General features: G+C 51.5%; 5 protein-coding genes; 3 read left to right on the top strand and 2 right to left on the bottom strand.

Moving 5' to 3' along the window:
• Positions 1–645: 645 nt before the first annotated feature.
• Positions 646–1,218, top strand: RCC_10369 (uncharacterized protein; the record flags this gene model as incomplete). XM_023775600.1 has 3 exons in its annotated part: positions 646–744; positions 803–1,046; positions 1,103–1,218. The coding sequence occupies 3 exons, from the start codon at positions 646–648 to the stop codon at positions 1,216–1,218; spliced, it is 459 nt and encodes a 152-aa protein (XP_023631368.1).
• Positions 1,219–2,860: 1,642 nt separating this feature from the next.
• RCC_10368 (uncharacterized protein) lies at positions 2,861–3,938 on the top strand (the record flags this gene model as incomplete). XM_023775599.1 has 3 exons in its annotated part: positions 2,861–3,047; positions 3,096–3,337; positions 3,390–3,938. 3 exons carry the CDS (start codon positions 2,861–2,863, stop codon positions 3,936–3,938), a joined length of 978 nt encoding a protein of 325 aa, XP_023631367.1.
• A 516-nt stretch (positions 3,939–4,454) lies between these two features.
• On the bottom strand, positions 4,455–5,070 carry RCC_10367 (related to SIS2 protein (cycle-specific gene control); the record flags this gene model as incomplete). XM_023775598.1 has 2 exons in its annotated part: positions 4,455–4,490; positions 4,558–5,070. 2 exons carry the CDS (start codon positions 5,068–5,070, stop codon positions 4,455–4,457), a joined length of 549 nt encoding a protein of 182 aa, XP_023631366.1.
• Positions 5,071–5,484: 414 nt separating this feature from the next.
• RCC_10366 (uncharacterized protein) lies at positions 5,485–12,882 on the bottom strand (the record flags this gene model as incomplete). 2 transcript variants are annotated; one of them, XM_023775596.1, is made up of 6 exons in its annotated part: positions 5,485–5,651; positions 5,717–6,374; positions 6,427–12,263; positions 12,324–12,446; positions 12,501–12,645; positions 12,700–12,882. In XM_023775596.1, the coding sequence occupies 6 exons, from the start codon at positions 12,880–12,882 to the stop codon at positions 5,485–5,487; spliced, it is 7,113 nt and encodes a 2,370-aa protein (XP_023631364.1). The 2 variants fall into 2 exon arrangements, with proteins under 2 accessions (XP_023631364.1, XP_023631365.1); XM_023775597.1 differs by lacking the exons at positions 5,485–5,651; positions 5,717–6,374 and having other exon boundaries at positions 10,292–10,314; positions 10,368–12,263.
• Positions 12,883–13,745: 863 nt separating this feature from the next.
• Positions 13,746–14,673, top strand: RCC_10364 (uncharacterized protein; the record flags this gene model as incomplete). XM_023775595.1 has 2 exons in its annotated part: positions 13,746–13,884; positions 13,946–14,673. 2 exons carry the CDS (start codon positions 13,746–13,748, stop codon positions 14,671–14,673), a joined length of 867 nt encoding a protein of 288 aa, XP_023631363.1.
• Between the last annotated feature and the right edge of the window lie 55 nt (positions 14,674–14,728).

Raw genomic sequence — 14,728 nt, 5'->3', positions numbered from 1 at the left:
TAACTATAGATAGCGTTACTATCTAGAATTGTTAGCTAGAGTTTATATAATACTTTTATCCGGTCCTTTAACGGACTTCCCTCTTAGTTAGTATGCAATATAGCTTTCGAATTGTACTAGCGTTTGCGATTTACGATATACTTATATCGCACCTTTGCCTTTTATCGTGTAGATTAAGCTATAGCTCTTAGAGGAACATACTACTATATAATATACACTAGTTTACGACATCTCTATACCTTAGCTTGCGCCTTCTTCTCTCTACGCTTTATATTGGTAAATAGAAAAGAGATAAGCAATAGGTATAAGGCAACGCCTTTAGATAAAATTATAAGAGCGTCGATATACTAACGGTAACTAGAATAAATCTTTACGATACTATTATATAGCCTAGCACTCTTGCTRTATCGAAACCTTATGTACAATACGATATAATAGCGTAGGAAACGCTACAATACTCTAACTCCGGCGCCGAGGTAAAGCTAAGRGTGGTAGTGCATTCTGAAAAGCTATTTATGGGTTGTTGCAGGGAAGTCGCTAAAAGACCACCGTAATCAGATCCGAAAGTGGAGATCGTCGATACGTCTCGGCCTTGCCGCCTTGGACCTTCACCCAAACAACATCCCGCGTTCAAAGACATCGATCATGGCCAACAGCGGAGGCCAGGTCAATCTTTCGCACGAGGAAATCTGGGACGACTCGGTCTTGGTGTCATCTTGGAATGAAGCGTATGAAGAATATCAAGTTAGCCTCGATATCCTCCCATCTAAACCAATATGTCGCTGACAAGCTCCAACTTCAGAAGTACCACAGTCTGGCAGCGAAAGGCGAAAAGGCATCTCCACAGCCAAAAAGGGCCGAAGTCTTCAAGGCCGAGTCCAAAGCAACATCAAATGGTGTCACATCGCAGCAGCCTACAACGTTCACGCCCGTGAATTTTGCTGGACCAGGTATACCATCATCAGCATCGGAAACACCCTGCAAGGCTGCACCTCTGCCTACGGCTGCGAGTCTGTCAAGCGTGCCACAGACACTTCTTGGTGGCAGTAAGTTGTCATTGATAAACACCGCGCGTTTTGAATATTGACTAACGTGGTTGTAGCACAAGATGAAACGATGAAGAATCTCATGATGTCGTGGTACTATGCTGGTTACTACACTGGACTACTCGAGGGCAAGCAGCAAGCCTTTGCGAGCCTGGAGGAAGGTGGTGGCTGAGCGAGTTGAGTCTGCCTCGAACGCGATGCGCGAATACCAACCTCCAGTTCTACGATATGTTCAACAACGATGCCAACGCCATGCTGCAGGGATCTTGGCCGTATAAACGTGTGCATGGAGGGATATGATGTGACGGCTTCATGCCAGCCAACAGAAGCAAGGTCTGATAACATCAAAAGGCAAGAACATTACAGATGCCATTGTCAGGGCCCCTGTGTAAGTAGATCGAAATGCCGTTTGTAAAGTGGGAATTCGCAAGGACACATAACATGGACTGATACTGGAATTAGGCTTGAAGTCGTTCGGCCGAGTTGATATATTTTATGGCCTACTTTGCAAGAGACCGCCTGACTGGTACCCTGGTTTCTGGTACCACCCTGCTCCAACAGCAGCTCTATCTCATGATTGTCACATGTGGCCAACCGCTGCACCAGATATTCTCTCTGCACACTCTCCATCAATTGGATCCCAGAGCCGTACAGCGCCGTCGGTCCGATCGAGAATCAAGGGCGTCCATCYCCAAGCCCGCCCTAAATGTGGCATTAGCTGGGTATCAACCAAGACGGCACGAAACTATGCATTCGGAGATGTCCCGATTGCTCTGCCACTCTTGCACGCTGTATCAATGGACGATTGACTAAGATTTCGTCCAAGCTTTACGCCCGCCCGTTACGGACTAGCGCGAGTCGCGAAGAATCATGCGCGTCTTCCACATCAAGGATCATCAAACGATATATCGAATATCACCACGATGCTTACTGTTGCACACCACAATCGCAGCCAAGATATTGGAAGCTAGAGCTCTCTACTGGCAGCGGAACTGCTTCCACCAGAACCTTCAAGAGATGGCTCGAAACTGCCGATTTCGACTAGATCTGAAACGTGTTACGCGCCGCGAAGCCGAGCAATAATCACCAATGACATAGCACCGCTTTTTCACATTGGGAACACCTCGCTTGTTGAATGCATGAGAAGCATTCACATCCAACCAAATCTCTTCAGCTGCTATGAATATCGCTGTATCTGGACATGATTCTCTCGAGACGCCTGTGCGACGAACATCCGGCTCGCACAACATTCGCGCCAGGCATTCATGCTGCTATACTGCTCGAACGACAGTACCGAGCTTTGTTTCAGCTGTCGCGCTGTGGACGAGATCTCTCTGCATCGTGAAGCTTCACCTAATGCAGAACGCGGTCGGCGCGTGCATTCACAGTCGATTTGTGACAATAGGATTTTCCCCACCATGGCGGATCTGCAGCAGCAGCATCTTCTCAAGTGAAGTTCACATCCATTGCGATTATCTTTCTTTCCCGCTATTGTCACTTTCATCCTATTGTTCATTCTCGTCGAGAAGGCTCTTTTGCCTTCGACAGGCACTGGTCCTCTTCATCTTTCCTTCTCTACACATCTTCCCTTCACAACTCCGCAACATTTACTGCGTCTTCGCTGGTCGACCGACTCATAACGACAACATCACCCCGACTAATAACCCCCCAATTCCCCGACACAACACATGTTCCTACGGCTTTATCCAACTTCCAAGCTACTCTACCTTCCGTTCGAGAGTAGCCGTATCGAAAAGTTCACCTCCAAGTTCAATACTTCCAGAGACTCCACAAGCTCCCCGAAATCCGCAGCTATGCCCATGTCATCCAAGAACCTCAACGGGCCAGGCTACATCATCCTCAACGGTATCCGCGGTATGAACATCGTCGCTCTGCTGGCAGTCATCACCGCCAGCATCGTGATGCTCGTCAAGATCTCGACCGACACGAAGTTGTTCTTCTTCGACGCTGTCTCCCATGTCGTCACGGCGATCACCAGCAGTGAGTAGTAGTAGCTGTTTTATCCATCCAGTAACTGACATGATCTAGTGTTCCTCGTCACCTCCGAGCTCTCTCTGTTCCGTGCGTACTTCGCCCGCAACTGGCCGCTCTTGAGCCCTAGCCATGGCTTTGTTGGGCTTGGCCTTGCCATGATCGTCCTAGGCGTCAACGTGATGGGTAACCTCAACAAGCCTTCTGGGACTCAGAAAGAGCTTGGCCTACCCTTCTGGCGTATCGTCATCGGCTCTGGCATCATCGTCTTCATATTGGGCTGGATCAACCTCATCGCTGTAAGCAGACATGACGACTGTTGTGAAGAGCACAAGCTGACATTCCCCATAGAGCTACGTCTTCCGCAATCGCGAGCAAGGCACCACTGCACGTCAAGTTCGTGCCAAAGGCGCCTCCGTTCAGAAGACGCCGATTGTCAGCTCTACTACCGGCTACAACAGCCCGCCCGCACCGTACCTTGCTCAATCATACCGCTCCAACTCGAGCTCCTCATCGCCTGTCAAATCCCACAACCCTTTCAGCTCTAGGAGCTCAGAGCGCCGCGACTCCTGGCTGCCGTCCTACAACATCGCCGCCGCCACCGCCGCAGTTTCGAGAGACTCCTCCGTCTACAAGCAGGATCGTCCAGGCTCGCCCACTAGCAGATACTCTCGCGCTACAGCATGCACCAAGAAAAAGTTCTTCGGTGCCGGTGGTATTCTCGGCAGACAGAGTCTCGCTCCTCCGCTTCCAGACAACCCACAGCAGCAAGAGCGTGAGATGGAAATCTCGGCACCAATGGGCGTCAACCCGCAGTTCGCCCACCTCGTTCAGAGGCCTGATAGTGCGCTGCACCCAGCTCGCTCGGGGGAGAGCCAGGCGTATCGGTGGAGAGTATGATCGGGGAAAGGCGGTACGAGTAGTAGTCGAAATCGGCAACGAGGCTCCCAGGGCGCTCTGCATGGCTTGGTGTCGGGAGAGACTCTTCAAGCCACTGCTTGCTTTATGTGTCACTATTAGCGACGAGAAATGATACCCACCAATTACACACGGTCTTTGATATGAGATAGCACAATGCAATGAAGTCCTTCATTGATTTATGAGCTCCTGTTCCCCGTCAACTTTTTGATTCATAGTCTGTCAGGCCCAATCTTTCCTCAATCGCTTCTACAATCTGCTTCCAATCTTTCATGGCACCAGAACCCGTGTCTCCACATGCGAGTTCCTTCTCCATCGGCCGCAAAACTTCAAACCACCCGCCGTTCTTGACATTCCATTCACCTTCAAGAACAGACATGTGTTTGGCCGTGGCAGGATGATCCCACATTGCAGTGTTCATCGCGGGGGCTACTATGATTCCCTTCCGATTTCTGTCAGTTCCATATGGAAGTGGGATACCGGGTCGTGAAATGTCGATCAGACCCGTCGTATCCCAAGCTCTTGCGACGGAATCTACGAGATTGTCAGAGAAACCAGAGGAGATTTTGGCCAGGGCATTTGCGGATAACGGCGCAATCACCATCAAATCAGCCCAGCGTCGTAGCTCAATGTGCAGGATACTGGCGCCGCGTGTCCAAGGTCTGCGCCATTCGTCCGCGTCACGATAGATTCCATCGACATTTGGCATTTTCCGAATGGTTGCTAACGAGGGCTGTTCTTCAGCCTGGCCTGCGAGGAAGTTGGTCGCAGACTCAGTGAGGATGATGCGGATTGAAAGATTGCTATATCTAGCAAGAGCTTGAACTATGTTGGGGATCTTTATGGTGGCTACGGAGCCTGTAGCGGCGAGGAGCAGATGGCGTTTCCCATCATTCGTGTGATCTGAGGCCTTTAAAATCTCCTCGGTAGCTTCCGTAGCTGGGTTTAAATGTGATGACCCTGCGGGAGTGAACCGTTTGTCCTTTAAGAGCATACTGATGAACAATCCAAACAGTAAGAACCCGCAAACGGCAAAAATCGCGATGATTCCCAGATATCCTGGCATTTTGAGGAGAAGTTCCGCAATGGCCTTGTCCGTTGCAGGCCATGCCATGACGACGGCAGTGTCAGCCAATTGAGGCTCCGTAACAGAATCGAGGCTTTTGTCGACTGACTGTTGACTCTCGCCCAGAAGTCTACACAGAAGTGCGAAGGGAAGGCTGAGTGATGCTGCTGAGGTGACGATGATGTGGCGCGCAAATCTGAAAGATCCGAAAGCGGCAAGCGGTGAGACGGCGGTAGAACCTTCCTCCGTTAACAGACGAACCTCTCTCTTCTCTCCTTTCTCCCAAGGTTCCCGCGTCCCTTTGCCAGCGCGCGCACAGCGAATAACCTTACGTATTGATTAGGCGTACAACAACTACTGCCATCTTCGTCACGATAGTGGACGGTCAGCCAGTTCGATGGAGCAGGACTGATGTAGACGATTGTAACAACTCGACATGCCGAAGCACAAAAATTCGCTGATCTAGGTATTCAAGTCCTCATCGACATACTCAACGAGCTCGCTGCGACTTGCGATAGTACGTGCAAGCTCTGCAATGGGAGAAGGGCTGAGCAACTCAAACACCGACACATCGCTCCTAAGATCCGCCGCGATTTGTGATCTCAGTTCCACTGCCTGGAGAGAATCCACTAACACATACACCGTCAGCTTGGTTGGTCCCAAAGATCCAGAACGGCGTTGGAGCAAAACTTACCGCCAAAATCGAACAGCGGCTTTTCAACATCCACCTCGTCCACATCAATGCCGACAGCCGAAGCTACATACTGCTTGATCTTGAGTTGCACAACTGTAGCGGCTTCGTCCGCAGAGCCAGCGGTTCGAAGCTGCTCTTGGATACCGACGGTCTCAGCATCACTGTTGATCAATTGGCCGACAGTCATGAGGTTGAATTTGGGATCTCGTTGAAACCTCGTCGCTCCACTCTGACGGACGATGCGATTGTCAAGGCCTACGATAACCTGGCCAGGGATTGGTTCATCAACAGGACCAGCACCGCCCATGATGGCCAGAATTGCGGCCTGTAGCTCCTCCACGGTAGTCTGCACACCCTGGAAGCCGTGAGAGTGCCCCCCGAGGAAGTGAGAAGTGTCCAAGACAAGCCCAACATCAATACTAGTGGCGGGTAGACCAAGATGTGTCCGAGCATAGCTTGCGAGTGCGTCTTCGCATGTGTTTCCTGAAGCATAATTRGCTTGGCCCGCATTACCGATGATCCCCGTGATCGAAGACAGGAGGATGAAGAAAGGCTTGTCAATCAGTGATAGCTGGTCAAGCAAGTTGCGAGATCCGACTGCTTTCGGCCCGTATGCGCGTGTCCACTGCTCATACGTCAAGTTCTCGAAGATTGAGTCCTGCCACGAAAGTCAGCTGCTATATCGGAGTCGGCGCGGTCACCGAACATACCTCAAGAACCATCGCTGCCTGTATCACACCTTTGATCGGTCTCCCGCTGGAGATCAATGATTTAAACACCGATGCGGTACTTTCTCGATCGTTGATATCACATTTGAATGCGTCAGCTTTGACGCCCTTGGCGTGGAGTTTCTCCAGATCGTTCCGATTCTTGGATCCGCCCGAACGTGACAGGAATGCGATATGCCGTGCTCCTTGCTCCATCATCATGTCGGCAACCTTCAGACCGAGGGCTCCTAGTCCACCGCTGAGCACATATATGCCATCTGGGTCTAGTCGAAACTTCGGGGCTGGAGGTGCCAGCGTCAACACTTTGCTATCCTTTGCAAATGAAACCAACACCTCGCGCTCAGCTTGCGAATCTTTCAGGGCGAGGGCTTGTTCGATGTTGGAAACCGAGAACTTGGCATGCCGGACTGTGCAGTCCTGGTCTTGCTGCAAATCCGAGGAGATCAGCTCCAAGGTTCTTTCGAAAGTCTCATGCGTCTGACCACCCTTCACTCGAAACAGGCTTTCGCTATCGACGTGTACCAGCGTGCAGCTGGGTCTAATTGGAGGCATGGTGGTCATGTCGGAGGTCCTGGAAGTGGCGATATCCAGGAAGCAGCCGAACTCGCCAAGGATCGTAGCTGCCAAATTATTCACTGGTACATTCCCGTCGCCAACGACTATGTCGACACCCCTTCCCTTGGTCGCTCTCCGTACTGCCGGGACGAAGGTCCTCCGCGCTCCATCAAATATCTGCTCCGATGGGATGCCAAGTCCAGAGGCGAGGAGGTCTTTGGTATCTGCACTGTCGACCAAAGCAAATACCTGAGCACCCAACGCTTTCGCGATGCGAGCACTCGCTTGCCCCAGAGTACATTCAGCATCGACGACTAGGATGGTTTGGCCGGCTTCGACTTTAGCGACATCCACGAATGCGTGCTGAGCCATCATCAAAGATCCACAAAGAGCCACCGTGCTACTTTCTAGACCTGTATTTGGGACCGCAAAAACCATGCTCTTATCTTGTTGGATGCTGGTCTGGCAACCTTCGATGCCGAAGCATGCCACCCGCTGTCCTGGTATGATCTTCGTGACCATTGCTCCGCACTTGGTCACAGTTCCAACAACCACATTCGAGGAAGGTGTTCTCCCTAGATTGAGAACTTCTACATCGACCTGAATCTTGTTGTCTGTCAACCGCTCAGTAGCTTGATTGTGGTCGACCGGTATCCACAAAGAAGATGTGTTGCCCGAGGTTTGCTGGAGCGCGAGAGTTCCATTCAGGTTACCAAGATCCTCTATACGGGTGTGGGGATGCGGAAGTGCTTCATCGAGGTAAGGCGCAGGTATTGCCCGCGGTATGAAGATGTCACCGTTCAGCTCTGCAAACTCGGTCTCCGACCGTGGTAGCAACGAGGCCAGAAAGACATCCACGATGATGCGAGATGTAAGATGATGGTCCAAAGAGGATGCAACAGACAGATCGAGGAGAGGTAGTGCCACGTGAGGTATCTCGTTCCTGAGTACACGCAGCAGGCCTTGAGCGGCGGCAAACTCCACACTTCCCGCCCAGTCCTCGAGAATAGAGCCACRAGTTATCCAGAGCATGTGCTTTACGGACAATATCATGCGTTTGAATGAATCAAACTCCTGTTCGCTCCAAGTGTCAATGAAGGATTGCTCTGCTTCGAGAAGGGAGATGACGAATCTGCCTGACATCTGTCCTGCAGAAGTAGTGGTAAGGGTCAAGATCTCAGCCTTGATGCCATGTTGTTCCAGCTTCTGCTGAATAGCGAGGCTCAATGACCTGAGGGACGTTGGGCCATCGGAGACCAAGACAACAACTTCCGAGGACACCTTCGCGGAGGTAACTGAGGGAACGCTGGTTGACAATGCCACCYCATCCATCTTGCGCAATGGGAAAACAATGTTGCTAAATCCAGCTTTGAAAAGACCCTGCTGCCACGCCTTGCTCGATTGGTCCGACGTTGAAAGCGTGGCATAAGCAAGCAGTCCCTCTGGTGACAATGCTCCCCGCAGAGCGTTGAGCTTCTTCGTATCTYGCAAAACAGCGGATCCATCTAGTACCAGAACGATGTCTTGAAAACTTGAAAGACACTCCGGAGGGTCAACTGCCTTGGTGTCCCAGAAGTGATGTGTAGTTTGATCATCGTCGTGCGAAGAATCAATGACAAGTTTCGTGACATTCTCAATCCCCCCTATCTGGCCAGCAAGATTGCACAGCAGCTCGGCAGAATTTTCATCACTTTCGGGATTGAGATCGACGACGATGAGGACGCTTTCCACTTTGATTTTGTGCGCTGCGAGGGAGAGCCATTCGAGGATTGCCTGTATTGGTTCTGCAGGCAACTTGAGAGAACTGGCGGAAATGAAGTCGATGTCCTTTCGCCACCGCAGCTGCGCACATATGCGCTTTTGGGTATGTTCAATGACTTTGTGGGGATCCGCTGTGCCTGTGACACGACGAAGAGAAAAGTTGTTGATGACGACTTTTGGAGCTGCCCAGTCCTCGTCAGAAATAATGAGATCTCCAGTTACTTCGTGGCCATTGACGCTCTTGTTTGTCACGACGCCGAACCCTTTGTAGTTATCGACTGCAGATTTGGGTTGTTGTGCGGAGATGAACATCTCTTCTATCCTGTATGGTACCACAGACTCTTCGGCTGATTGCCCATCGTTTGGAGCTGCGAGAAGGATGTGAAAGAGAGAGTCCAAAGTCGCGGGGTGTATGGTATGCGGATACTCATATCTTGCGGGCATCGAGGATATGGTGTCAGGCACTTGAATTGAACCATGCGCAGCCAGTCTCTTCGTGAGGTTCGTGAGCTGCACAACATTCCGGAAGAGAGGACCGTATTCCGTTCCGATGGACTCTAGATGATCGTAGAACTCCTTAACATCAATCTTACGGGCAACCTCAGTATCGGCAAGCAGATTGCGGTAGACAGTAGTCTGGTCTTGCCACTCGATGTCCAAGATCTCAGAAGTTTCGATTCCTCGATCCGCTGCAATGGCGTATTCCAGCTCAACAACACCTCCGCAATGCTCAGTCCACGATCCAAGAACTGCAGAAGAAATTCTGAATCGAAAGCGACCGGGAGACCAGTCGTCCGGATATAACGTGAGGCGCACTTCTACCGTCGACTCGTCACCAACTGGTATCACAAGCCCGCGCTTGAACTCAACATGGTGGAATCTGAAGCCATCGAGAGACCTTTCCGCATTCGCCATCTCCTTCGCACCCTCCAGAGCCATGACTAGCATGCCTGCTGCAGGGTACAAGACTGTTCCAGTAATCTTATGGTCTTCTATCCACGGATTCTCCGATGCGCGGAGGATGTTCCGCCAACGAGGTTCAGCAGTTGAGAACTTTTCCTCTCTCTGGCCAAGTAGATCGGAGCGTGGTCCTTTAGGCCACCGATTCGACGTGCCTCCAACAGACTCATACCAATAAGATCGAGTGTAGTTCCATCGATATGGCGGTAAATCGACCAAGCTCTTGGGAAGTGGCAGTGTGCCATCGAAGCCGTTCACCTTGGGGAGTGATATTGAGTAGCCCAGACTCCAGAGCTGTCCAGCCACAGTAAGAGCAGTGACCGATGCATCTCGATTTCGCAGAAGCATTGACAAATATGGGCTTTCGGTGGGAGGCTTGTTAGACGTTTCCGCAATGATTTGCTGGAACGGCCCTTGAAGTGCGGCGTGCGGGCCAATCTCTATGAACCCACCCCATTTAGTGGGCGATAATCGCTTGCCACCGGGTATCGCTGCGCTCTTGTGGGCGAGCAGACTCTCAAAAGCTGCAGCAAACTGTACAGGTGCACACATGTTGGACATCCAGTATTCTTCATTTAGCTCCGAGGGAACTACCTGGAGACCAGTCAGTGAAGAAAACATAACCACCTCAGGGCCAGTTTCCTGACACCTGCTGAGAGGCTCGATGCGGCCCAGTCGATCCAGATAGGTGTCGGCTGCTTCAAGCATATGCGGCGAATGATATGCAATTTGCACTTTCAGCTTCCGTGCAAAGGCCCCAGATGCGGAGATGACGGTCTCGAGTGCATCAATGGCATCCACGTCTCCAGAAAGAGTCACACTGGAAGGACTGTTGATGCAGGCGACCACCGCGGTATCTTTCGCGACATGGGTCAAGAATTGAGAGGCTTCGGCAGCGGGCAGTCCGACAGCCAACATGGCTCCTGCTTTTCGTATGGAAGAAGAACAGGTGCCACGCATATAAGCGATTTTGACAGCATCCATATGTGAGAGTAATCTGGCAGCGTACGCGGCTGCTATCTCGCCGCTAGAGTGGCCAATGGTGGCTCGTGGTAGGACACTCCAGTGACGCAGCAGGTCAACGAGCGCTACTTGTAGCACCGTGCAAAGTGTTTGGCTGTATTCCGGCAGATGGACTTTAGACGTGTCGGACTTGTGTAGCTCGGGAATGATATCCCACTGGCAACCTAGAAGCTCAAGATACCGTTGTGATCGACTCAGGCTTGCAGCGAATGCTGCATGGTGCAAGAGCTGAAGACCCATAGTAGGCCATTGGGCGCCTTGTCCAGTGCATACGAAGACCAGGTTGGCGCTGTGAGAATTGACTCTTTTCGATTTGGGCAAGCTTTTCGTCAGCTGAGTTCGCAGACTGTCCACCGTCGGAGCAAGCAGAAAGCTCCGGTAGTCCAGATGAGATCTTCTCGAAGCTAAGGTCCATGCAAGCTCATCGACCGACAACGTCCCCTCACTTCTCCGAGAGAATCTGTCGGTATAGGCCGCGGCAAGTCTGTCAATAGCGCCCTGGTCCTTGMCACTTAACACCAAAAGCCGATTCCCGGAGCGACCTTCAACGGGGTGAATGAATGGGCAACCTGACTCTTTGCCGAGGCCAGAGCCAGACATGAGAGATGAAAATCTTCCGCGCTGTAAAGTATTGTGGTTGCCGTGCAGTCCTCGCTCTTCAAGGTAATGGAACGCATCATCCAAGATGGCCGTGGCATTAGCACCGCCAAATCCGAAAGAGTTGACAGATATACGTCGTTGTCCTGAGGTCGGCCACGCCATGACTTTCTCTGGAAGCGCCAGATTCCAATCCGATAGCTTGAGCTTTGAATTAATAGTATCAACGCCAAAGGTAGGGACCAAGACTCCATGCTCCAAACATAGCACTGCTTTCAAGATTCCGGCAAGACCAGAGCAGCCCTCGGTGTGGCCGATGTTTGGTTTGAGACTGCCGATGAAAAGCGGACCCATCCCCGCTGAAGTTATGCTTTTTCCCAGAGTAGATGCAACTGCTTGGAGTTCGATAGGATCACCGACAGGTGTGCCCGTCCCATGACACTCGAAGTATTGAGTGGACGACATGTCCAGACCGGCTTTGGCATACGTGCTTCGAATGAGATCAGCTTGTGCCAAAGAGCTTGGTTGGGTAACACTGGGTGTCTTCCCATCAGCATTAACTCCGGTGCCGCGGATAACAGCACGAATCGTATCACCATCTCGAAGAGCGTCCCGGAGCCTCTTGACGACTAAGCATCCGATACCTTCGCCACGACCGTAGCCATTTGCCCGACTGTCAAATGTGTGTGAGATACCCTCAGGGCTAAGCATGTGCATTGCGGAGAGCTGATGGGTAGTGATGGGTGCTAGCATGAGGTTAATGCCGGCCACTAAAGCTTGATTGGTCTCTCCGGACTGTATAGACTGGCAAGCCAGATGGAGGGCATACAAGCTAGAAGAGCATGCAGTATCAATGGTCATACTGGGACCCGTCAATCCGAAGAACCACGACACACGATTAGCGCTCATAGCCTCGCTTAACCCTACAAGACGTATTTAGTGTCTGGCAATGGTGGAATGAACAAGTCTTCAGGCTCACTTACCGGAAGCGGCAGCATGACCAACGTTGTGAATGTCGTGAAGAGAAAGCATTTCATAATCGTTGTTCATACAACCAACATAACATCCGGTGGATGTGCCCATAAGCCGTTCAAAAGGCATTCCCGCTTGACATATTATTGTTAGCTGCAGTTCTGGCTGAGGACAAGTCATTCACTCACCATTTTCAACGCCTTCGTAGCAAACCTCGAGCAAATGTCTTTTCATAGGATCCATGGCATTGGCTTCTCTGGCAGTCACCGAGAAGAACGGCGCATCAAACTTGGACACATCGTCTTCGAGGAAGTACCCGTGGTTAACGGCGATCTACATGTATTCTGTAAGCATAGCCAAGTGAGGCGCAATGGAATGAGCACCTACTCCTCCTTTCCTATCTGGATCGGGATGATACCATGTATCGGTGTTCCATCGGGACTCTGGCACTCGACAATGACCACTTCTTACATTAACCAGCATGTCCCATAGATCGCTTGGAGATCTGACGCCTCCCGAGAACCGACAAGCAGCGCCGACGATAGCAACGGCTTCTAGRGGATCATCCATAATGCCGAAAGTGTTGTGTGGTGTCCCTGGGTGTTGGAAGGCTCAGTTGTACTGTCGGGCATTCAGGAAAGGGTCGAAATGAATGTGGAAGGAAACGTTGCAGCGATATCATGCCACTCCACTGCAAGCAACGCACAAGTCTTGGTGAGTGAGCAACGATCAGTAGATTTCGTGGACTCCAGTTTATAATAAAGAGCCGGCTTTTGAGCAACGTGGACMCCTTTCTGTATGGCCACCGTTTGTAAGGCGTCCCTAACTTTCGAGATCGTGGCACACGCGTGGCAGCCCGGATGCGTGGCTCATCTTCATATCGAGTGATGACCACGCTTCACTGGCCTAGAGTCAAGCCTTCCCACAAGAGGTAAGCGAATGGTAGATGTGGGGATCAGAGGCCGTGGATATTACCGGGCTGTGGTATCCAGGAGAATCTGCAGGACAGCGCATATCATGGGCTGGATCCTCAGCCCCAATCTTCCCCGATGACGAGGAAGGATTGCGCGCGGGCATTTGCAGAGAAGCCGTAGCAGGAATGGTTGCATTGTATGCAATATTCATTGCAGGATTTGGTACAGTCCGTGCACTTGTCAAGAAATGACTATACTAGGTTAGCAGGTTTCCCGATTAGGCAAACCGGCAGTTTCAGCTCAGTATGCATATCAAGGCTCGTGACCCAGCAGATTGTTCAATACTTCCCTGCCATTTGATCTGATCGACTCGTAACGGGCTACTGTCGTCCTTCATTTTTTGTCTTGAGGTCCAATTTGCTGATACCAGCAGCTCAGACAGGCGAGTCCAGACGGCAAAAAGGACTTTTGTTTGGACCTCAACCTTTGCACGAGCGATCGGCAACTCCTGGCGGCGGTATGAGAGTCCTATGTCTACACGGTGTGGGCGGATCAGGAGCCTTGCTGAAGCAGCAACTCACTCCCTTCATCCGTGCCCTTGATCCAAGTTACGAATTCGTTTTTGTCGATGGACCTGTGCAGTCGCCGCGAGGACCAGGTCCGTTTATTCCTCATCGAGACCCAACGTTGTGGTAGCTTGTCTGACATCTCAACTCCAGGGATCGCTCCATCTGCTACTGGGCCATTTTTCTCGCACACAGTTGGCTACGAACCTCAGCAGATACTCGAAGCTTGCCAACATCTGGAAGAAGTTATCGAAGAAAGTGGGCCGTTCGACGGAGCTCTCGGGTTTAGCCAAGGCGCCGCACTCATCGTGTCCTTGATGCATCTCTGGCAATGCAATGGCAAAGAATCGCCCTTTGCTTTTGCCCTCTTCTTCTCCTCTAGCACACCCTGTGCGGCTCGCGATGATGCATGCACTGCGCTGATCAGCCGGCTAAGGTCCAAAAGTCTGGATCACAGCCATGAGGGAAGTTTGAAGTTAAGAGAAAGCGATAGCCTCACCGCGGAAGAGCAGATCTATTGGAGCCTTCTGTGCGATACGGTCTTCCCAGCTCGGAGAAACAATTTTCTCCATCCGCCTTTTGATTTGGACGCGTACACGGATCCTCAACATCCGCGGGATGCTCCTTTGACCATGCATCCAGCTTTACACGATTGGAGGATTCGAATACCAACCGTCCACTGCATAGGAAGTCGTGACGCGCCTTCCATGCAGGGCATGTCGAGATCGGCATACGAAATGTGCGCCGGCGATGTGTCCAAACTCTTGTACCATGGTGGTGGTCACCAACCTCCACAGAAGCAAGCAGAAGCAGCCGCGGCCGCGGCCGCGACGGAATGGGCAATAAATCAATCACGCAAGGCTCTCAGACTTCGTCTATAGCTTCCGCGATCCGAGAGAGTCGGTCCCGGTGGCACAGTAGATTCAGGTAATGTGT

The sequence above is a fragment of the Ramularia collo-cygni genome, assembly GCF_900074925.1.
Source record: "Ramularia collo-cygni strain URUG2 genome assembly, contig: RCC_scaffold22, whole genome shotgun sequence".
Classification (NCBI taxonomy): Eukaryota; Fungi; Ascomycota; class Dothideomycetes; order Mycosphaerellales; family Mycosphaerellaceae; genus Ramularia; species Ramularia collo-cygni.
This window is presented reverse-complemented; position numbering and strand designations above follow the sequence as displayed.